The sequence below is a fragment of the Oreochromis aureus genome, linkage group 16 (assembly GCF_013358895.1).
Source record: "Oreochromis aureus strain Israel breed Guangdong linkage group 16, ZZ_aureus, whole genome shotgun sequence".
Lineage (NCBI taxonomy): Eukaryota > Metazoa > Chordata > Actinopteri > Cichliformes > Cichlidae > Oreochromis > Oreochromis aureus.
This window is the reverse complement of record NC_052957.1, coordinates 10,895,172-10,919,556: the sequence shown is the minus strand read 5'-3', so window position 1 is coordinate 10,919,556 and position 24,385 is coordinate 10,895,172. Positions and strand designations below refer to the sequence as shown.

The 24,385-nt window shown below is 37.1% G+C and overlaps 6 protein-coding genes across 6 annotated transcripts; all 6 read left to right on the top strand.

Moving 5' to 3' along the window:
• The first annotated feature begins 223 nt into the window (after positions 1-223).
• LOC116327785 (olfactory receptor 6N2-like) lies at positions 224-1,135 on the top strand. The gene has a single exon (XM_031749447.2). The coding sequence runs from the start codon at positions 224-226 to the stop codon at positions 1,133-1,135; it is 912 nt and encodes a 303-aa protein (XP_031605307.2).
• Positions 1,136-3,427: 2,292 nt separating this feature from the next.
• LOC116327794 (olfactory receptor 6C4-like) lies at positions 3,428-5,012 on the top strand. The gene is made up of 2 exons (XM_039600341.1): positions 3,428-4,337; positions 4,831-5,012. The coding sequence occupies exons 1-2, from the start codon at positions 3,428-3,430 to the stop codon at positions 5,010-5,012; spliced, it is 1,092 nt and encodes a 363-aa protein (XP_039456275.1).
• Positions 5,013-7,788: 2,776 nt separating this feature from the next.
• Positions 7,789-8,703, top strand: LOC116327786 (olfactory receptor 51E1-like). The gene has a single exon (XM_031749448.1). The coding sequence runs from the start codon at positions 7,789-7,791 to the stop codon at positions 8,701-8,703; it is 915 nt and encodes a 304-aa protein (XP_031605308.1).
• A 3,570-nt stretch (positions 8,704-12,273) lies between these two features.
• Positions 12,274-15,460, top strand: LOC116327787 (olfactory receptor 6C4-like). Its single transcript, XM_031749449.2, has 2 exons — positions 12,274-13,183; positions 15,336-15,460. The coding sequence occupies exons 1-2, from the start codon at positions 12,274-12,276 to the stop codon at positions 15,458-15,460; spliced, it is 1,035 nt and encodes a 344-aa protein (XP_031605309.2).
• Positions 15,461-18,349: 2,889 nt separating this feature from the next.
• On the top strand, positions 18,350-19,746 carry LOC116327788 (olfactory receptor 8H1-like). The gene is made up of 2 exons (XM_039600338.1): positions 18,350-19,259; positions 19,658-19,746. Exons 1-2 carry the CDS (start codon positions 18,350-18,352, stop codon positions 19,744-19,746), a joined length of 999 nt encoding a protein of 332 aa, XP_039456272.1.
• Positions 19,747-23,125: 3,379 nt separating this feature from the next.
• LOC120433402 (olfactory receptor 8H1-like) lies at positions 23,126-24,095 on the top strand. Its single transcript, XM_039599528.1, has one exon. The coding sequence runs from the start codon at positions 23,126-23,128 to the stop codon at positions 24,065-24,067; it is 942 nt and encodes a 313-aa protein (XP_039455462.1). The 3' UTR covers positions 24,068-24,095.
• The last annotated feature ends 290 nt before the right edge of the window (positions 24,096-24,385 follow it).

Here is a 24,385-nt window from a genome sequence, read left to right as displayed (position 1 = left end):
GAGTCAACGATGAGTTATGGTCAACAACGTTACAAAACTCCTCCCATTACCTAATGTTGTTGTGTGGTGTCTACATATGTGAACAACAACCTAATTTATGAGCAAAACAAAGCTGAAAGTAGTGCAGTGACTGAAGTAGTGAATGAACCATAGTCTGGTAGGTATGGAGATACCAGTTATGATTAATATATTGATTTCCGTGTCACTGACTCTATGAAGTGAAATGGAAAACAGCACTCTGTCATTTTACTTTCGCTTCACCATGTTTGCAAACATTGGACATTACCGCTTTATGGCCTTTATTTTTTGTCTTCTGCTTTTCATCTTTACCATCTTTACTAATCTTCTCATGATAGTGGTAATATCCCAACAAACAACATTACATGAGCCCATGTATATTTTCATTGCATGTTTATCTGTTAATGCTTTGTATGGGTCTTCAGGTTTCTTCCCCAGATTTCTCATGGACCTTCTGTCTGACACACATTTGATCTCACGTCCTGCTTGTTTCACTCAGATCTATGTAATTTACTCATATGCATCCTGTGAACTGACTGTTCTCAGTATTATGGCTTATGACAGATATATAGCTGTTTGCCTTCCTTTACACTATCACACAAAGATGACTCTTAAAACTGTTGTGAAGTTGACAGCACTGGCTTGGATTCTTCCTGCATTTTCTCTTGCAGCATGTCTTTGTTTGTCTGCCACACTTCCTTTATGTGGTAATGAGATCCACAAAGTGTTCTGTGCTAACTGGAATGTAGTCAAATTGTCTTGTGTTAACACTGCTGTCAACAATGTTGTAGGTATGCTTTTGACAGTCACAATATTCCTTCCCCTCTTTTATATCCTCTACACCTATTTACGAATTGTGGCTATTTGCTGGAAAAGCTCAGCAGAATTTAAGGGTAAGGTATTAGAGAGCTGTCTGCCACACACAATTTCATTTGTGATTTATTCTATCGCTGGATTTTGTGATGTTGCCTTGAGCCGGAATAATCTTGAAGTGATTAATCCATTTATAGCTGTCATTTTATCACTGGTGTTTGTTGTGATTCCTCCAGCTTTAAATCCTCTTGTGTATGGCCTTAAATTACCAGAAATTAGAAAACATATTTTAAGGTTGTTCTAGTATGAATGATGATCATTTGGAAAACTATGATTCTAGATAAATAAATGATTTATGACCCCATTATATTTTAAACAGAAAGACTTGTGTTTATCATACCTACACTGTTTTCTTTATATATGAAACAACCTGAAATATGCTCAATCTGTCTCTGTTAGTGGGCTGCTTACCACAGGTTAGCAGTAGTTAAACCGTTACTTAAAAAGCCATCACTTGACCCACCTGTCTTAGCTAATTATAGGTAATAGCTAATTATAACCTTCAACCTTTCTTTTATCGGAAAAATTCTTGAAATAGCAGTTTAGTAGTAGTAAATGATGATGAAAGCTAACTGATCATCTGCAGAGTAATGGTTTTTGAAGAGTTTCAATCAAGCTTCAGAACATCACAGTACAAAAAACAGCATTAGTAAAGACTGAAAATTATGTTCTTATGGCCTCTGACAATCATCTCTGTGCTTGTTCTTCTAGATGTCAGTGCAGTGTTTGATAATGTTGACCATAATATTTTATCACAGCAATTTTAGAGTACCATAGGCATTACAAGTACTAGGCTGCAGTGCTTTAAATCATATCTATCTACCAGACTGGAATTTGATCATGAAAATGTGGAGTCCTATTCACACTCTAAGGGTAATTATAGAGTTCCACATGGTTCTGTGGTACGACGAATTCTTTTTATATTCCACGATTCTCTTAGGCATATCATACACTATCAGTGCTATGAAGATTATAACTAGCTCTATCTATCAATGAATGCCACACACCATATTTTAGTGATTTTAAATTGATATGAAACTGAGCTTATTATACTTGGCCATAAAATGTTAGAAATTGGGTATCTAACTAGATACTCATTCTATATGAAGATGCAACAATAAAACCAGAGGTTAAGTAAGTAACTATTAATAATAGTGAATTTACTTGTACAGCAATTTTCAACACAGAATTACAAAGTGCTTCACATTTTGAATAAAAGCCACAGATACATGTTTTAGCATACAGATATAAAGACACATAATCAACCATGCGGTCTGACATTCCCAAATACAGCTAAGGAATGCTGTTCCAGGTTTTTTGGGGGGATGCCAAAGATGAAAAAGCACTGTCAGCTTGGGGTTTAAAATTAGAGTGTGGGACAGTTAGGAGACTCTGGTTAGTGGATTGGAAAGGCCTGCTGCAGTGATAAGGTCTTATAAGCTCATCTATATAAGTATGGGCCTGTTCATGTAGAGCTTTATATGTTACTAACAGGGTTTAAAGTGGATTCTGAATTTCACTGGGAGCCAGTGAAGGGATGCAACAACAGGTGTGATATTTGAGTCCTGGTTAGATTCTTGGTGGTTTGTTCTGCACCAACTGGTGACCAGTGGTGTTCTATACTGCAAATATTGGTATTGATCCAATATCAAGTAAATAGAGGGAGGGCATTGGCAATACCAATAGAGATACCAATACTTTTAACCTATAAATCGGCTTATATAGTGAAAAGGAGTGTTTCATGATTTATGAGATGAATTATCATCAACATGCAAGTTCTGAACAAATTTTAATGATGACTAAATCTCTGTGATCACTAAATCACAAAACACACCTTTCAGCTTTTCGTGTATTTTGAAACTGTATGTTATGGAGAGCTGGCATCTAAATGTGCCTGTTTCGATAGCACTTTGGGACAATTTCTGTTGTTCAGATGTGCTCTAAGCTATAAATAAAGCAGACGTGACAACAGTGACTTGATGTTACTGATGAGGGGGCTGATGTACCGGCTGACTTCCTTTTAGAAATTGTGAGAGCCAAACATAAGAACCTTAAAGATAACTTGTTACTGTTTAGGCTACATTTGTTTTCTGTAAAGAAATGTAACCACAGTACATACTAACGGGGTTTGGCAGCGTAACCCAATGTTGAACGCTAGTCGTTGCACGTGCAAATACGCAAAAGATGCAAGAACGCCCCCTCAAAAAAATTCTCATCCATCCATTCATATTATAAAATGAAACACATATGGCAAAACAATTTCTGTTGTATGTGTGAAAAAAGTGCAGAAATTGTATTTTCAAAAGTAAATTTAAAAAAACAAGAAATGAAAGCATCTCTAGCTTGAAGCACCACTTCAAGCTAACTACGTAATGCCGTTAACACAAAGCGTATATAAACCTCTGGTGACATACTCTTTGAGGGAGACAGTCGACAGACAGTCTTCATTTTACTGTGACACTAATTTCTACAAATGTAATGTTCTCTTGTTGCAAGTGTGAAATGACACCTTAAAAAGGTAAACTAATATTTTATTATGGATAATGTGTCAGTGGTTACTGTTTTTACTCTCTCAGGTTTAAGTGGTATAGCAAACTACAAGATCACTATCTTTATTTTTACTTTACTGTGTTACTGTGTGATTTGGCTGGTAAATTTGACGATAATTGTGACAGTCATTGTGGATAAAAGCCTTCATGAACCCATGTACATCTTCCTCTGTAATCTGTGTGTCAATGGACTCTATGGGACAGCTGCATTTTATCCCAAGTTTCTCTACGATCTTCTGTCCACCACTCATGTCATCTCTTATGCAGGATGCCTTTTACAGGGTTTAATGGTGCACTCTTCAATTGGTACAGACTTCTCTCTTCTAGCTCTCATGGCCTATGACAGATACGTGGCTATATGTCGACCTCTTGTGTACCACTCTCTGATGACTACACAAAGAGTTTGTATCTTTGTATGTTTTGCTTGGCTTACTCCCTTTTCCCTGATCTTAATGAGCACGATAACAACAGCAACATCGAGGTTATGTGGCTCACACATACAAAGAATTTACTGTATAAACTGGTTAATTGCTAATCTAGCTTGCTCTGCCTCTGTAGCTACAATTATTATTCCCGCTTTTAATTACACCTTTTATTTTGGTCATGCCGTTTTTGTTTTCTGGTCTTATGTACATCTGATCAAAACATGTCAGTCATCCAAAGAAAACTGGAACAAATTCATGCAGACATGTGTACCACATTTATTTTCTTTAGCAGTCGTTGTTGTGTCTTTTCTTTTTGATATGTTATACATGCGATTTGGCTCAAAGGAAATACCACAAAGTTTTGAGAATTTCATGGCAATGGAGATTCTCTTCATTCCACCAATTATTAATCCCCTCATGTATGGATTCAAACTGACACAAATTAGAAACAGAGTTTTGAATTTTATATGTGGTAAAAGTTCAACTTTTATATTAAAGTCATGAGTGTGTCTGTTTATATTTGTACATATTTAATTCAAGAGAAATGTGAACTATATTGTTAATCAATAGACACTGTGAGATCTACATATTATTTCTAGGTTGTCTTCATAATTGAAATATAAGCCTCAGAGCTTCCTTTTGGTTTGAACATATAAACTAAACACATTTCCTGTATATTGTTTCTGTACATTCATTTAGTTATATTTTTTCCTTTTCTAATAAAAAATGAGTTTTATTTAGTTACATCTTACTTTGAAGTCCAGCTTCTTTTTCTGGTCGACTGAGATGTTTTCTTTCACCTGTTTTAGTTATACATACCTACATTTGGTCCAGAATTGCATTGTCGGGTAATTACTGAAAATCTGAGCCACTAATCTATTTACTAAATTAATAGTGTTGTTTTTTCTTACACAGTGTCTTTTTGAGCTTAAATGTTCACTTCACACCTGGGGTTCACTGTTCAGGGTTGCCACCACAACAGGCCCTTACAACTGCACAGGCCACAGATCAGTACATGTTCCTTACCTCAGCAACAGAGGTGAGAAACACAATCCATTCAGGCTTAATGGCCCCAGCCACCCTTGTGATGCTGCTGAAGCTCTGTCAAGTTAAAAAACTCCCTGAACTAGGCCTCTCCATACCTTAAGTTTGAAAATAGTCTTTTTCTTTACATATAAAATTAAGTGGCTGTCATCACACCATACCACAAACCCTTGTATTTCAAAATACTAAACGATTATATCCCCTTTCATGTGAAGAAAGTTTGAAATAGCAGTATATTCAGAGTATGTAACAATATAGGTCTGTGACTAGTTGATCAATCATTTGTATGAATTGTGAAAAGGATTAATGAACTGGCACAACCAGTTGAAAGCAACTAACTGGATTTTTAACCCAGTGAGTTGTCTTTATTAAAACAGAATGACACACTTTATTCGAGGAGTGTACAGACTTGCTTTAGCTTTCGAATTAAAATAAAAAGGCTAGATAGTATGAAACACCAAGATAAAATCAATATAAAGCAGCTAAGCATACGTTGTGGGGGTATTAAAACCAAACATTATACTATTTATAGCATCAACTGAACCTTATCCTTGCAAACTACACGGAACAAAAATATAAACGCAATACTTTTGTTTTTGCTCCCATTTTCATGAGCTGAACTACAAGATCTGAAACATTTTCTACATACACAAAAGACCCATTACTCTCAAATATTGTTCACAAAGATTTAGACAGATTTGTGTTCTCACGGGAAACATTGCTCCCGTGAGAACGGTATAGTGGACTTCATCGCCACTGACCCACATTTATTAGGGTGTGACACGAACTTGTGGACAGGTAACAAAACAATTCAGTTGAGGAATATTCCTGTGTTTTATTGTCCAGCATAAGTGATCTCCTGCCTTTTATTCACAGAGTACCGAGCTGCTGCTTTGCCAGGTGGATTTCTGGCTGCGGGCAAAGGACCCGACACATCAGTGTGTTTTAATTTGTTTTAAACTGGTGTAATTCAACGGACTGACTGCTGCGGCTGTCGATTATTGTTTTGTTTTTTGTTTTAATTTTTTCTGTATCAGTAGGCACCACAGATATTGATTCTTTTAGTATTTTAACCCCTTTTGTATATATATATTGTCGCGAACGGTGAAGGCGCTGCAGGGAAAACAAATCCTTTTTTTGTCTCGCCGCTTTTGCATGCACAGCGGTGGCCTGAGTGAAGACGGCACTGATGAGTTGCCTTTTTCTATAGTGTTTTGCCCATTTGGGGGTTATGTGTGAGTTGCCATCCCTTTTTAACCTGTGTGCTATGTTGATTTGTTCTTAAACGGTTCCCCGCAGCGCTTGTCCTGTCTCACGGGCAATCATACAGTTTTATCGTTTTTAAACAAGGTAAAGTTTTTAATTGTTTTTAAGTGCCGCTGTTACATTGTTACTTTTATTTTGTATTAAAAATTAAATTCTTTTTAACTGACTGTGCGCCTACAGCTCTGTCCTATTTTAAATAGGTACCTACCACGGGTCACATAGGCTACCAACGGGCAACATTAAGTGAGGTCGCTAAAACTCTCCCGGAGACTTGTTAGCTCCCAGCGAGGTGGCTAGCCGTGGTGGGAGCTAATGAACATTCACTTAATGGCCAAACTCAGCTTAATCCAACTGGAAATGGTGGTGGCTCTTAAAGAAAAGCGGCACTGAAGTTAGCTCTCGCTCCAACTCCCTGCCCCCACACTATCTACTTCAACGATGGTCTGCAGTACCACCTGCTGTGGCTCACGGCTACACAAAGCCAAGCTTCGCACCCAGAGCAAAACTGGGTCCATCTAAACTTAAATCTTACATGTAATGTCATAATTCATTTTTTCGTTCAGATATTGAATCTATACATGATGAGTTGCCGAGTTATATTTTTTGAAACGTTTTGCTATATTAATTATAAAAGTATATAGTATAGTATAGTATAGTTAGTATAAAGTATACTAATTTTGTGTTATTCAGAGCATGCATGAAAATACTGGTAGCATTAGTGTAGACTAAACTCGTTAGTTTGCAGTAGTGTGGTGAAAATTTCAGCATTGTACTATGCTGGACTGGTACTGATATAGTACATAGGTTTAGAAAATAATCACACTTTAGTTAAAGTGCAACAGATTTTTTTAAGTTCTGTTTTCTTGGTTGCCATGTTGATGTTTCCTCATTTTGTCTGGACAACATACATGTTTCAGGCACAAATATACTCCCAATTAAAATACATAACTTACAAATGTGCTGACTGTGATGAACAAAGCCACAATTTATGTGAGAGTTTGTGAACAAAAACAGATTTTGTGACTTTTTCACATTTAGTTATGTGAGAGCCAAGACTCCACAGTAACACCTCTCTGGCTGTCAACAGATATTTCAGGAAGTGACTTCAACACAATTGTTGAATCCAAGAAGATTCAAATTACAGTTTCTCTACAGAAATGTATGCTAAACTTTAGCATACTCAAGAGAACAATGCCATATAACTATAATTGTTTTGTTTTTTTTTGCTCAGCACCATCAGCATTAACAGGGTTGCTATGTTTTTGTGTCAGAAATCTCCAGATGATATTGATTTATGGAGTCAATGATGAGTTATGGTCAACAACATTACAAAACTCCTCCCATTACCTAATGTTGTTGTGTGGTGTCTACATATGTGAACAACAACCTAATTTATGAGCAAAACAAAGCTGAAAGTAGTGCAGTGACTGAAGTAGTGAATGAACCATAGTCTGGTAGGTATGGAGATACCAGTTATGATTAATATATTGACCGTATTTTATAACACAGCTGTTTCCATGTTCCTTCCCACAGATGCTGTCTTTAAGACCATTGTTTCTCAGACCATACCAAACTAAGAAATAATTTCCGTGTCACTGACTCTATGAAGTGAAATGGAAAACAGCACTCTGTCATTTTACTTTCGCTTCACCATGTTTGCAAACATTGGACATTACCGCTTTATGGTCTTTATTTTTTGTCTTCTGCTCTTCATCTTTACCATCTTTACTAATCTTCTCATGATAGTGGTAATATCCCAACAAACAACATTACATGAGCCCATGTATATTTTCATTGCATGTTTATCTGTTAATGCTTTGTATGGGTCTTCAGGTTTCTTCCCCAGATTTCTCATGGACCTTCTGTCTGACACTCATTTGATCTCACGTCCTGCTTGTTTCACTCAGATCTATGTAATTTACTCATATGCATCCTGTGAACTGACTGTTCTCAGTATTATGGCTTATGACAGATATATAGCTGTTTGCCTTCCTTTACACTATCACACAAAGATGACTCTTAAAACTGTTGTGAAGTTGACAGCACTGGCTTGGATTCTTCCTGCATTTTCTCTTGCAGCATGTCTTTGTTTGTCTGCCACACTTCCTTTATGTGGTAGTGAGATCCACAAAGTGTACTGTGCTAACTGGAATGTAGTCAAATTGTCTTGTGTTAACACTGCTGTCAACAATGTTGTAGGTATGCTTTTGACTGTAGCCACAATTTTCCTTCCCCTCTTTTACATCCTCTACACCTATTTACGAATTGTGGCTATTTGCTGGAAAAGCTCAGCAGAATTTAAGGGTAAGGTATTAGAGAGCTGTCTGCCACACACAATTTCATTTGTGATTTATTCTATCGCTGGATTTTGTGATGTTGCCTTGAGCCGGAATAATCTTGAAGTGATTAATCCATTTATAGCTGTCATTTTATCACTGGTGTTTGTTGTGATTCCTCCAGCTTTAAATCCTCTTGTGTATGGCCTTAAATTACCAGAAATTAGAAAACATATTTTAAGGTTGTTCTAGTATGAATGATGATCATTTGGAAAACTATGATTCTAGATAAATAAATGATTTATAACTTGATGTGTATGATTTTACACAGAAAGACTTTTTGTGGCAAATCTTGTGTTTATCATACCTACACTGTTTTCTTTATATATGAAACAACCTCAAATATGATCAATCTGTCTCTGTTAGTGGGCTGCTTACCACAGGTTACCAGTAGTTAAACTGTTACTTAAAAAGCCATCACTTGACCCACCTGTCTTAGCTAATTATAGGTCAATCTCCAACCTTTCTTTTATTGCAAAAATTCTTGAAATAGTAGTGTAGTAGTAGTAAATGATGATGAAAGCTAACTGATCCTCTGCAGAGTAATGGTTTTTGAAGAGTTTCAATCAAGCTTCAGAACATCACAGTACAAAGAACCTATTTAGTGAAGATTGAAAATTACGTTCCTATGACCTCTGACAATGGAATCATCTCTGTGCTTGTTCTTTTAGACTTCAGTGCAGTGTTTGATAATGTTGACCATAATATTTTATTACAGTGATTTGAGAGTACCATAGGTATTACAAGTACTACACTGCAGTGCTTTAAATCATATCTATCTAACAGACTGGAAGTTGTTCATGAAAATGTGGAGTCCTATTCACACTCTAAGGGTAATTATAGAGTTCCACATGGTTCTGTGGTAGGACGAATTCTTTTTATATTCCACGTTTCTCTTAGGCATATCATACACTATCAGTGCTATGAAGATTATAACTAGCTCTATCTATCAATGAATGCCACACACCATATTTTAGTGATTCTAAATGATATGAAACTGAGCTTATTATACTTGGCCATAAAATGTTAGAAATTGGGTATCTAACTAGATACTCATTCTATATAAACATGCAATAATAAAACGAGAGGTTAAGTAAGTAACTATTAATAATAGTGAATTTATTTATACAGCAATTTTCAAAACAAAATTACAAAGTGCTTCACATGTTGAATAAAAGCCACAGATACTTGTTTTAGCATACAGATATGAAGACACATAATTAATTATGCGGTCAGACATTCATTCCTAAAAACACAATTCCATTCCAAAATAAAGGAAAAGGATTAGTTCTCAGCAGTTGTTTAAAACAATCTGTTCAGCTGACCCGATAACCTAAGGAATGCTGTTCCAGGTTTTTTTGGATGCCAAAGATGCAAAAGCACTGTGAGCTCGGCTTTAAGATTAGAGTGTGGGACAGTTAGGAGACTCTGGTTAGTGGATTGGAAAGGCCTGCTGCAGTGATAAGGTCTTATAAGCTCATCTATGTAAGTATGGGCCTGTTCATGTAGAGCTTTATATGTTACTAACAGGGTTTAAAGTGGATTCTGAATTTCACTGGGAGCCAGTGAAGGGATGCAAGAACAGGTGTGATATTTGAGTCCTGGTTAGATTCTTGGTGGTTTGTTCTGCACCAACTGGTGACCAGTGGTGTTCTATACTGCAAATATTGGTACTGATCCAATATCAAGTAAATACAGGGAGGGCATTGGCAATACCAAAAGAGCTACCAATACTTTTAACCTATAAATCTATAACCTATAAGTGTTTCATGATTTATGAGATGAATCATCATCAACATGCAAGTTCTGAACAAATTTTAATGATGACTAAATCACTGTAATCACTAAATCACAAAACACACCTTTCAGCTTTTTGTGTATTTTAAAACTGTATGTTATGGAGAGCTGGCATCTAAATGTGCCTGTTTCGATAGCACTTTGGGACAATTTCTGTTGTTCAGATGTGCTCTAAGCTATAAATAAAGCAGACGTGACAACAGTGACTTGATGTTACTGATGAGGGGGCTGATGTACCGGCTGACTTCCTTTTAGAAATTGTGAGAGCCAAACATAAGAACCTTAAAGATAACGTGTTACTGATTACATTTGCTTTCTGTAAAGAAATGTAACCACAGTACATACTACAGGGATTTGTCGGTGTAACCCAGGGGTCGGCAACCTGCGGCTCCGGAGCCGCATGCGGCTCTTTAGTCCTTAAAGTGCGGCTCCGCTTGGTTTGGGCAAATAAATTAGAAGTATTTAGCTGAAGTGTATTTTATTTATGTTAGTTCTTTTTAACTTGTAGTTCTAAATTGGAAGATTATTGTGATATTGAAATATAAAAATAAAATGATATTCTATTATTTTTTCATCGCTCAATATAAGCGTCACACTCGCGGAAGCCGGTGTACCCGCCGAAACGCCATGCATTTATCGAGACTTTCAACCCCAGGTAGGCCAATTATGGATCTTCGGATCCACATTATGTCAGCAGCTGTTCTCCACCGTGAACTATGTTAAAGACAAACACCGTTCACGCCTGACAGATGACAGCTTACAGTCCTGCGTAAACTGACTTCGTATAGCCCTGATTTGCGGACTCTGTGCGCAGAGGTTCAGGAGCAGAAGTCCCATTGTAAACATATCACGGCAGACCCGACGATGTTTCCATGAGCATGCTTTTGAGCATCTCTTTATTGAGCACTTTTCACACACGGTTGCTGTACGCATACAGCCGGCTGTAGCTTTTCAGCTCACAGCCCGACAACACAACAGCACAGATAGCGCAGACTTTAAGGCAGCGAGGCGTGATTGCGGGTGTCGCTCAGGTGCGTCCGCCTCCCCTGCAGCAGCGCTGCAAACCACGCCCCGCCGCACGCATTAACCAGGTAAAATACATATTTAGGCAGAATTTTGCAAATATCTATTTTTCATTTTTCAGCAGCATAGTGCTTTTTTTCCAATTATTTTTAAGAGTCAGGTCAAGGCTCCAACAGCCCAAAGGGGATATAAGGGTGGCGGCTGACAACAGTTTTTTTGCTACATGGATCATTTTAGTTCAGGTTGGTGTCTTTCCTTTTGTTATATTTCTTTAAGAGTTCAAAATGTGTTGATTACATAAATATAATGTAATTTTCTCTGTAGCACTTCATGGATTTCATAAGCAACACACTTAAGTTGTTCACACAAAGCATAAAGATAAAAAACAATATATACAGTGTTATCTTCATTTTAGATGTCAAAAAGTATTTGCGGCTCCCAGTGTTTTCTTTTGCGTGGAAACCGGGTCCAAATGGCTCTTTGGGTGTAAAAGGTTGCAGACCCCTGGTGTAACCCAACGTTGAACGCTAGTCTTTGCACTTGCAAATCCACAAAAGATACAAAAACGCCCCCTCAAAAAAATTCTCATCCATCCATCCTCCACCAAAATCCATCCAAAAAATTTAATTCATATTGTAAAATGAAACATATATGCAAAGAAATTTCCGTTGTATGTGTGAAACAAGTGCAGAAATTGCATTTTCAAAAGTAAATTAAAAAAACTTAGTTATTGGACACAAGAAATGAAAGCACCACTAGCTTGAAGCACCACTTCAACTAAACTACGTAATTGCCATTAACACAAAGCGTATATAAACCTCTGGTGAGAGAGACAGTCGACAGACAGTCTTCTTTTTACTGTGACATTAACTTCTACAAATGTAATGTTCTCTCGTTGCAGGTGTGAAATGAAACCTTAAAAAGGTAAACTAAAATTTTATTATGGATAATGTGTCAGTGGTTACTGTTTTTACTCTTTCAGGTTTAAGTGGTATAGCAAACTACAAGATCACTATCTTTATTTTTACTTTACTGTGTTACTGTGTGATTTGGCTGGTAAATGTGACAATAATTGTGACAGTCATTGTGGATAAAAGCCTTCATGAACCCATGTACATCTTCCTCTGCAATCTGTGCTTCAATGGACTCTATGGGACAGCTGCATTTTATCCCAAGTTTCTCTACGATCTTCTGTCCACCACTCATGTCATCTCTTATGCAGGATGCCTTTTACAGGGTTTAATGGTGCACTCTTCAATTTGTACCGACTTCTCCCTTCTAGCTCTCATGGCCTATGACAGATATGTGGCTATATGTCGACCTCTTGTGTACCACTCTCTGATGACTACACAAAGAGTTTGTATCTTTGTATTTTTTGCTTGGGTTACTCCTTTTTCCCTGATCTTAATGAGCACGATAACAACAGCAACATCGAGGTTATGTGGCTCACACATACCAAGAATATACTGTATAAACTGGTTAATTTCTAATCTAGCTTGCTCTGCCTCTGTAGCTACAATTATTATTCCCGCTTTTAATTACACCTTTTATTTTGGTCATGCCGTTTTTGTTTTCTGGTCTTATGTACATCTGATTAAAACATGTCAGTCATCCAAAGAAAACTGGAACAAATTCATGCAGACATGTGTGCCACATTTATTCTCTTTAGCAGTTGTTGTTGTGTCTTTTCTTTTTGATATGTTATACATGCGATTTGGCTCAAAAGAAATACCACAAAGTTTTGAAAATTTTATGGCAATGGAGATTCTCTTCATCCCACCAATTATTAATCCCCTCATGTATGGATTCAAACTGACACAAATTAGAAACAGAGTTTTGAATTTTATATGTGGTAAAAGTTCAGCTTTTATATTAAAGTCATGAGTGTGTCTGTTTATATTTGTACATATTTAATTCAAGAGAAATGTGATCTATATTGTTAATCAATAGACACTGTGACATCTACATATTATTTCTAGGTTGTCTTCATTAATTGAAATATAAGCATCAGAGCTTCCTTTTGGTTTGAACATATAAACTAAACACACTCCCTGTACATTGTTCCTGTACATTCATTTATTTATATGTTTTTGTTTTCTAATAAAAAATGAGTTTTATTTAGTTACATCTTACTTTGAAGTCAAGCTTCTTTTTCTGGTTGACTGAGATGTTTTGTTTCACCTTTAGTTATACATACCTACATTTGGTCCAGAATTGCATTGTCGGGTAATTACTGAAAATCTGAGCCACTAATTTATTTACTAAATTAATAGTGTTGTTTTTTCTTACACAGTCTCTTTTTGAGCTTGATGGTTCACTTCACACCTGGGGTTCACTGTTCAGGGTTGCCACCACAACAGGCCCTTGCAACTGCACAGGCCACAGATCAGTACATGTTCCTTACCTCAGCAACAGAGGTGAGAAACACAATCCATTCAGACTTAATGACCCCAGCCACCCTTGTGATGCTGCTGAAGCTCTGTCAAGTTAAAAAACTCCCTGAACTAGGCCTCTCCATACCTTAAGTTTGAAAATAGTCTTTTTCTTTACATATAAAATTAAGTGGCTGTCATCACACCATACCACAAACCCTTGTATTTCAAAATACTAAACGATTATATCCCCTTTCATGTGAAGAAAGTTTGAAATAGCAGTATATTCAGAGTATGTAACAATATAGGTCTGTGACTAGTTGATCAATCATTTGTATGAATTGTGAAAGGATTAATGAACTGGCACAACCAGTTGAAAGCAACTAACTGGATTTTAAACCCAGTGAGTTGTCTTTATTAAAACAGAATGACACACTTTATTCGAGGAGTGTACAGACTTGCTTTAGCTTTCAATTAAAATAAAAAGGCTAGATAGTATGAAACACCAAGATAAAATCAATATAAAGCAGCTAAGCATACGTTGTGGGGTATTAAACCAAACATTATACTATTTATAGCATCAACTGAACCTTATCTCTGCAAACTACACGGAACAAAAATATAAGCATAATACTTTTGTTTTTGCTCCCATTTTCATGAGCTGAACTACAAGATCTGAAACATTTTCTACATACACAAAAGACCCATTACTCTCAAATATTGTTCACAAAGATTTAGACAGATTTGTGAACAATATTTGAGAGTAATGGGTCTTTTGTGTATGTAGAAAATGTTTCAGATCTTTGAGTTCAGCTGATGAAAAATGGGAGCAAAAACAAAAGTGTTGCGCTTATAATTTTGTTCAGTGTATAATGAATCTTGTCTTCTATTTACATTTTCCCTTAAGACACCCAAAACACATTTCTGAAAACATTTTATTACAAATGATGGTACTGATGGTACCAGTCTTTACTTTCAGCTGGATAAGCTGTGTTTGGAACAGAAATGATAACATACAGTATTTGTAACATAAAGTGTTTGCCACCTTCCTGTGTTTGTTTCTTTTTTGCATTTATTTATGTGTATTTATTTATATGTTTCAGATTTTTTATATTAGATAAAGAAAACCTGAGTAAATATAAAATGCAGTTTTGAAATGACGATTTTTTCCTTAATTTAATATGGATAATAAAGCTTTCAAAACCTTTCTGGCCCTACGTGGAAAAAGTAATTGCCCTATATACCTAATAACTAACTGTGGGACCCTTGGCAGTGAGAACTGCAATCAAGCATTTCGAATAACTGGCAATGAGTCTTTTACTCTGGAGGAATGTGGGCCAGCTTGCCTTGGCAGAATTGTCTTAATTCAGCCACAACTGAGATTTTTTGAGCATGAATGGCATGTTTAAGAACATGCCAGAGAACTCAAGATTTAAGTTTGACTAGGTTACTCCAAAACCTTAATTTTAGGCCCTTCTTTCCTTCTTATTTAATCCATGTTAGCCATTTCAGATCATTCTTCACTTGCATAACCGATTGCTAAATATTCCCTTTCAGGAATTTCTGGTAGAAAACAGAAACCCCATCTGTGATTTGGCAACTCATTGTGTTGGAGAGGTTTGTGTCTTGCAGCGATCCCAGGAGTTAGACTGGATGGTAGGGTCTCCCAAGGCAACCAGGTGCTGGATAAAGGGTCAAGTCTACCCTGCCCAGGACAGGGCCACTATGGTCCCATCCTGAAGAACGGCCCAGGGTGAGCATCTGGCAGCAGGCCTTCATCCATGGGGCCCAGCTTGGCTTTGCCATTGTGGATTATGCTTTATGGAACAGGCAGCAGTCAGCAGAGATGGGCAGTAACGCGTTGCAAGTAACGTAATCTGATTACTTTTTTCAAGTAACGATTGAAGTAAGGGATTACTATTGCAAAAACGGTAATTAGATTACTGTTACTTTCCCGTAAGCATGCTGCGTTACTGCGTTACTAAAACCGTGATTTTTTTCGCGAGAGTGTCTCATGACAATGACGTAAGCGAGTGCGACGTTCGTGGCTGTGTGCAGATCAACAATGGATAATATATCGAGTGCAGAGAGAGTATGAGCGTGCAGCGTTTAAAGCCTGGAAGGACTGACCTTACTTTGAGTGTGATTCCGTAAAAACTGACAAAAACATTAGCGTCCGCTGTTCACTGCGTGGGAAGAAAACTTCTTTTTACAGCGAAAAAACCCCTTAACTTCCGAGCAAGCGCCGAGTACGCTACCACGGAATGAGAAATTCACAGAGAAACTCATGGGATTCTTCCACTGACCGCTCATGGCACCTGCACCAGGGCAAACATCCGCCTGCTATACAGGTGAAAATAGAGCAACAGGACCGCTGAGTCTTTGATTTTATTTATTTTCTGCTGTGTTTCACTTGCATTTATTTGAAAGACTGAGTGTAAACACAAAAAAACATTTTATTTTATGTACTGGAATGTCCAGAAAATAGGTTTAAATGTTAAACAAATTTCTTCCAGTCAGAGAATGTTGCATATAATTTAATTTTTGCTTGATGCATAAAGTTAAAAGATTAAAACTAATAAAACCAAGTTTTAAAAAGAGACTTTTCCATTTGATTACATTTTGTATGATGGATTATGCAGAAAAAGTAGAATTGGGCTGAAAGATCTATTGCTTTATCACCTATTCAGATTGTAAATCGTGTTTTTAAAAAGTAACTAAGTAACTAGGTAATTAATTACTTTTGAAAATAAGTAATCAGTAAAGTAACGGGATTACTTTTTTGGGGAAGTAATCAGTAATTAGTTACTGATTACTTTTTTCAAGTAACTTGACCAACACTGGCAGTCAGGGACCGAATGTCCTGGCACTCTGATCCTGAGCTTTTAAAATTGGCTTGTGTTACATGGAACATTACTTCTCTGGTGGAGAAGAAGCATAAGCTGGTGACTGAGGTTGAGAGATACTGACTAGATATATTTGGAGTTGCCTCAACTCACAGCTCGGACCTTGGAACCGGTTGGTTGGAGACAGGAAAATCTGTTCCACTTTGGAGTGGCCCAAGTTGAGAGGCAGCAGTCAATGGGTAGTATACTTGTATCCCCCATGCTTGCTACCTGCATATTGGGGCTTTACTTTGATGGACAAGACAGTTAATTCCTTGTGGATTCGAGTCAAGGAACAGGTCCTGACTTTTGTTTGTGCCAATGCACCAAACAATAGTTCAGAGTACTGGTAGTGGTGACTTCCATGTGGGTACTCCATTGTTCTGCTGGGTGATGTCAACACTCATTTGGGCAATGATTGTGTGACCTGGAGGATGTGACTGGCAGGAATGGCTTGCCCAGTCTGAACCAGAGTGGTTTTCTTTTATTGGACATCTGTCCTAGCCATATGTTGTCCATGACAAAAATCATGTTCAAGCATAGGGGCGTTGTTATGTGCATGTGGCACCAGGACACCATAACTTGTAAGCTGATGATTGATTTTGCAATTGTATTATTATATCTGTGGCTGAATGTCTTGGATATTTGGGTGACGAGAAGAGCTAAATTGTTAACTGATTACCCACCTGGTGGTGAATTATATCAGATGGTGGAGGAAGATGGTGGGCAGACCTTGTGAACTAAAACATGTAGTGTAAGTTCAATTTTCAATTCAGTTCAATTTTATGTATATACTGCCAAATCAAAAGAACAATTCCCTCAAGGTGCTTTATTGTAAGGTAAAAACCCTACACTAAACTCAAATATTCAGATAACCCCCTATGAGCAAGCAGTTGGCGACAGTTGGAAGGAGAAACTTTTAACAGGAAGAAATGCCAAGAAAAGGCTAAGGGAGGGGTAGCCAACTGTTGTGACCGATTCGGGGTGATGGGAGTAAGACAAGTCAAAGACAAATAATAACGTTAATAATAACTAATGCATAACTGATTAATAAAGATAGGCTGATCATATTTAAGATTGAAGCATTAATAATTGGTAGGACTTCTTGGAGTAGTCTTGTAGGAAGACAAGTTGATGGTTTGGAGGAAGTAATCACTGACATTAACTCAGAAAAATCAATTGGAGAGAAAGACTCTAAATAACTATCAATAGTATTGAAATAATAATTCTATAATATGATTATATTATGAAATATAATAATAATGCTAAGTCTTTCAGTAATTTTTTTCTCTAAAGGTAAAGATTTGTGAAGAAATCCATGTAGTCATTGCTAATTAATATTATGCTATGACTTTTTTGTCATCCTGGCTACAGCGCTGACAAGAAACCTAAGGTTGTTCTTTTTTTCTTAACTTCTCTTGAACCAAGGACTATGGCAGATATTTCCAGTGATCTTCAATTCCCACCTTTGTCAGAGCTTCAATAGCATTCAGCAGGAGGGTTGTGACACTGAGTCTGAGGACCTTAGACCCTAGGGTCCCCTAGACTCATTAATTATTTCACTCGAGGAGTTAAAACAGCACTTACATCATGTTAACTATGCAACTGTTCCTGCCACAAACAGTATATCAACCCTGGTCCCATACCCTGCAAGGTATGTGCAAGACAGTCTTCTTTTCCCATCTAACATTAATTTGTAAAAATAAAATTTACTTATGCAGGTCTGAAATGACACCTAGTAAGGTAAACTAATATTTTACTATGGATAATGTTTCAATAATTACTGTTTTTACTCTTTCAGGTTTAAGTGATATTGCAAACTACAAGGTCATTCTCTTTGTTCTCACTTTACTGTGTTACTGTGTGATTTGGCTGGTAAATTTGACAATAATTGTGACAGTCATTTTGGATAAAAGTCTTCATGATCCCATGTACATCTTCCTCTGCAGTCTGTGTTTCAATGGACTCTATGGGACAGCTGCATTTTATCCCAAGTTTCTCTACGATCTTCTGTCCACCACTCATGTTATTTCTTATGCAGGATGCTTTTTGCAGGGTTTTGTATTGCACTCCTCAGTTGCTGCTGACTTCTCTCTCCTAGCTCTCATGGCCTATGACAGATACGTGGCTATATGTCGACCTCTTGTGTACCACTCTCTGATGACTAAACAAAAAGTTTGTATCTTGATATTTTTTGCTTGGATTATTGCATTTTATCTTCTCTTCATGAGCACAATAACAACAGCAGTGTTGAGGTTATGTGGCTCACACATACCAAGAATCTACTGTATAAACTGGTTAATTGCTAATCTGGCTTGCTCTGCGTCTGTAGCTAAAATTGTTATTCCTGCTTTTAGTTACACCTTTTGTTTTGGCAATGTCTGTTTTGTTTTCTGGTCTTATGTACATCTGATCAAAACATGTCAGTCATCCAAAGAAAACATGGGCAAATTCATGCAGACATGTGTGCCACATTTATTCTCTTTAACAGTTGTTGTTGTGTCTTTGCTTTTTGATATGTTATACATGCGATTTGGCTCAAAAGAAATACCACAAAGTGTTCAGAATTTTATGGCAATGGAGTTTCTCCTCATCCCACCAATCATGAATCCCCTCATGTATGGATTTAAATTAACAAAAATAAGAAACAGAGTTTTGAATTTTATATGTGGTAAAAGTTCAGCTTTTAGATTTAAGTCATGAGTGTTTCTGCACGGAGGGGGAAAAAACTGTTTATAATGTACATATGTAATTCAAGAGAAATGTGAACTGTATTGTTAATCAATAGACAGTGTAACATGTACATAATCTTTCTAGTCTCGAGATATAGGATGCATTATTTAACTTGGAACACAAATAAAGGCAATTTAAAATAATATTTCGTGTTTTTCTTAGTTTGCATTTTAACGCTAATTTTATCTAAGTTTCTTAGTTAAAATCAGACTTCAAGTATTGTCACAACTGTGGCCTTCTACACATCAGTACCATACATTACATTTAGTTTCTTCAAATGTATCTAAAACTATATTCATAAACAGTTTATTTCTTGTTATGCTTTTATCTTAAAAGATCTGAATCTCTGTGAGGAGATTCAGGAAACCATGAGCATACAAGACCAGATGTCCACCATCTATTACAGCAGTGTCAAAACTAGTTAACCAGTGGATTTATAGTTTTATACATTTCTTATTAGTTTGCATATCTTGCCAAAAAAAAAAAATATATATATATAAATTTGTTACATAATATTGACTACAACCACTCATATCATATAGATAACACTTTCTCAATAAGCATATGGATCAGAGTGTTCGTCTGGTTTTTCCACATTTAATAAAAAAAAGATTTAGATTTGCAATCTAAAAAGAAAAGACTCAGTATAACACAACTATTACACTGCAGAAAAAACTGATGTATTATTACGTATATCATATATATATATATGATATTTATAGATAGATATATATGTGTGTGTGTGTGTGTGTGTGTGTGTGTAGAGAGAGAGAGCGAGAGAGAGAGAGAGAGGTAACAATGTTAAAGTGTGGAGAGAGGAGAAGCTGAATTTTTTCTGAATTTAAACTAAAGGCATGCCATTTATTTAGGCAGAAAAACAAAACAGGGAAAAACATGGATCTGAAACTAAACAGAGCAATGCCTGAACTGGGGAAACTATGCAAATACACCCAAAATCAGAACACTAGAAAAACCTTGGAACCTCGGGAAAAAACATGGAGGAATTACAAACACAATAACAACAGGTAAAGGAAGATAAAGGACTAAATACACAAAGGATAACGAGGGGATGGCAACTAGGAGGGAAACACGGCTGGGGCTAATCTTACACACACACATCCACACATGAGACCAGGAGGAAAAACTGAATGCACTATATACAAGACAAGGAACTATCAAAATAAAACAGTAAAGATGAGAGAAAGACAGAAACTTGGACTAGATGCTGGAACCGGGTAAAAGCAGACATGAAAACTTAACTACACATGATACATGTAACACAGGAGGAGGGATAGGAATAAAACCTGGGAACAAGAAATCACTAAATACAAAAGAACTAAGGAAGCTAGAACTACAAGATACTAAACTAAGCATATAAACACAAAACCCGGAACACTAGAAAAACCTTGGAGTTCCGGGGAAAACACGGAGGAAACACAGATGTGATGACAACAAGAAAAGGAAGACAAAGGATTAAATACACAGCTGGGGCTAATCAAACACAAGATCTTGAGGAAGCAAAACTGAACACGCTACAGTGGTCCCTTGCTATAACGCGGTTCACTTTTCGTGGCCTCACTGTTTCGCGATTTTTTTTGGGGTTTACAGCGCATTGTGTTCTTCATCCTGCTCGGCTGTAGACCATTGTCAATCAATCTCCTCCGTGCCGTGTCTCCTGTACAGTCCAGAATGTGTTCAGCTTGTCAAATTTACATAAATCTTCAATTGCTAACTGTCACGATCGGGCGAATTACACACAGTAATTCGGCGTGCCCGTGTGGCGTGCTGGCTAGACCCAAACGCGGCGAAGGCTAGCGGTGGGTTGGAACAGACACGCAGTTATTCTAGTAACGATCAGTGCACGAAGCAACCAGGTGCTGGATAAAGGGTCAAGTCTACCCTGCCCAGGACAGGGCCACTATGGTCCCATCCTGAAGAACGGCCCAGGGTGAGCATCTGGCAGCAGGCCTTCATCCATGGGGCCCAGCTTGGCTTTGCCATTGTGGATTATGCTTTATGGAACAGGCAGCAGTCAAGGACTGAATGTCCTGGCACTCTGATCCTGAGCTTTTAAAATTGGCTTGTGGTACATGGAACATTACTTCTCTGGTGGAGAAGAAGCATAAGCTGGTGACTGAGGTTGAGAGATACTAACTAGATATATTTGGAATTACCTCAACTCACAGCTCAGACCTTGGAACCGGTTGGTTGGAGACAGGAGAGTCTGTTCCACTTTAGAGTGGCCCAAGTTGAGAGGCAGCAGTCAGGGGGTAGTATACTTGTATCTCCCATGCTTGCTACCTGTATATTGGGGTTTTACTTTGATGGACAAGACAGATAATTCCTTGTGCATTCGAGTCAAGGAACAGGTCCTGACTTTTGTTTGTGCCAGTGCACCAAACAATAGTTCAGAGTACTGGTAGTGGTGACTTCCATGTGGGTACTCCATTGTTCTGCTGGGTGATGTCAACACTCATTTGGGCAATGATTGTGTGACCTGGAGGGATGTGACTGGCAGGAATGGCTTGCCCAGTCTGAACCAGAGTGGTTTTCTTTTGTTGGACATCTGTCCTAGCCATATGTTGTCCATGACAAAAATCATGTTCAAGCATAGGGGCGTTGTTATGTGCTTGTGGCACCAGGACACCGTAACTTGTAGGCTGATGATTGATTTTGCAATTATATTATTTTATCTGTGGCTGAATGTCTGGACATTTGGGTGACGAGAAGAGCTAAATTGTTACCTGATTACCCACCCAGTGGTGAATTATATCATATGGTGGGCAGACCTGATGTACTAAAACATGTAGTGTAAGTTCAATTTTCAATTCAGTTCAATTTTATGTATATACTGCCAAATTAAAAGAACAGTTCCCTCAAGGTGCTTTATTGTAAGGTAAAAACCCTACACTAAACTCAAACATTCAGATAACCCCCTATGAGCAAGCAGTTGGTGACAGTTGGAAGGAGAAACTTTTAACAGGAAGAAATGCCAAGAAAAGGCTAAGGGAGGGGTAGCCAACTGTTGTGACCGATTCGGGGTGATGGGAGTAAGACAAGTCAAAGACAAATAATAATATTAATAATAACTAATGCATAACTGATTAATAAAGATAGGCTGATCGTATTTAAGATTGAAGCATTAATAATTGGTAGGACTTCTTGGAGTAGTCTTGTAGTTGATGGTTTGGAGGAAGTAATCACTGACATTAACTCGGAAAAATCAATTGGACAGAAAGACTAAATAAATATCAATAGCATTGAAATAATAATTATATAATATGTTTATATTATGAAATATAATAATAATGCTAAGTCTTTCAGTTATTTTTTTCTCTAAAGGTAAAGATTTGTGAAGAAATCCATGAAGTCATTGCTAATTAATATTATGCTATGACTTTTTTGTCATCCTGGCTACAGTGCTGACAAGAAACCTAAGGTTGTTCTTATTTTCTTAACTTCACTGGACATATCTGCCGTAGTCCTTGGTTCAAGAGATCTTCAATTCCCACCTTTGTCAGAGCTTCAATAGCATTCAGCAGGAGGGTTGTGACACTGAGTCTGAGGACCTTAGACCCTAGGGTCCCCTAGACTCATTATTTCACTCAAGGAGTTAAAACAGCACTTACGTCATGTTAAACTATGCAACTGTTCCTGCCGCAAACAGTATATCAACCCTGGTGCCATACCCTGCAAGGTATGTGCAAGACAGTCTTCTTTTCCCATCTAACATTAATTTGTAAAAATTAAATTTACTTATGCAGGTCTGAAATGACACCTAGTAAGGTAAACTAATATTTTACTATGGATAACGTGTCAATAATTACTGTTTTTACTCTCTCAGGTTTAAGTGATATTGCAAACTACAGGGTCATTCTCTTTGTTCTCACTTTACTATGTTACTGTGTGATTTGGCTGGTAAATTTGACAATAATTGTGACAGTCATTTTGGATAAAAGCCTTCATGAACCCATGTACATCTTCCTCTGCAGTCTGTGTTTCAATGGACTCTATGGGACAGCTGCATTTTATCCCAAGTTTCTCTACGATCTTCTGTCCACCACTCATGTCATCTCTTATGCAGGATGCTTTTTGCAGGGTTTTGTATTGCACTCCTCAGTTGGTGCTGACTTCTCTCTTCTAGCTCTCATGGCCTATGACAGATACGTGGCTATATGTCGACCTCTTGTGTACCACTCTCTGATGACTAAAGAAAGAGTTTGTATCTTGATATTTTTTGCTTGGATTATTGCCTTTTATCTTCTCTTCATGAGCACAATAACAACAGCAATATTGAGGTTATGTGGCTCACACATACCAAGAATCTACTGTATAAACTTGTTAATTGCTAATCTGGCTTGCTCAGCCTCTGTAGCTAAAATTGTTATTCCTGCTTTTAGTTACACCTTTTGCATTGGCAATATCTGTTTTGTTTTCTGGTCTTATGTACATCTGATCAAAACATGTCAGTCATCCAAAGAAAACATGGGCAAATTCATGCAGACATGTGTACCACATGTATTCTCTTTAACAGTTGTTGTTGTGTCTTTGCTTTTTGATTTGTTATACATGCGATTTGGCTCAAAAGAAATACCACACAGTGTTCAGAATTTTATGGCAATGGAGTTTCTCCTCATCCCACCAATCATGAATCCCCTCATGTATGGATTTAAATTAACAAAAATAAGAAACAGAGTTTTGAATTTTATATGTGGTAAAAGTTCAGCTTTGAGATTTAAATCATGAGTGTTTCTGCACGGAGGGGGAAAAATCTGTTTATATATGTAATTCAAGAGAAATGTGAACAATATTGTTAATCAATAGACAGTGTAACATGTACATAATCTTTCTAGTCTCGAGATATAGGATGCATTATTTAACTTGGAACACAAATAAAGGCAATTTAAAATAATATTTCGTGCTTTTCTTAGTTTGCATTTTAACGCTAATTTTATCTAAGTTTCTTAGTTAAAGTCAGACTTCAAGTATTGTCACAACTGTGACTTTCCACACATCAGTACTATACATTACATTTAGTTTCTTCAAATGTATCTAAAACTATAT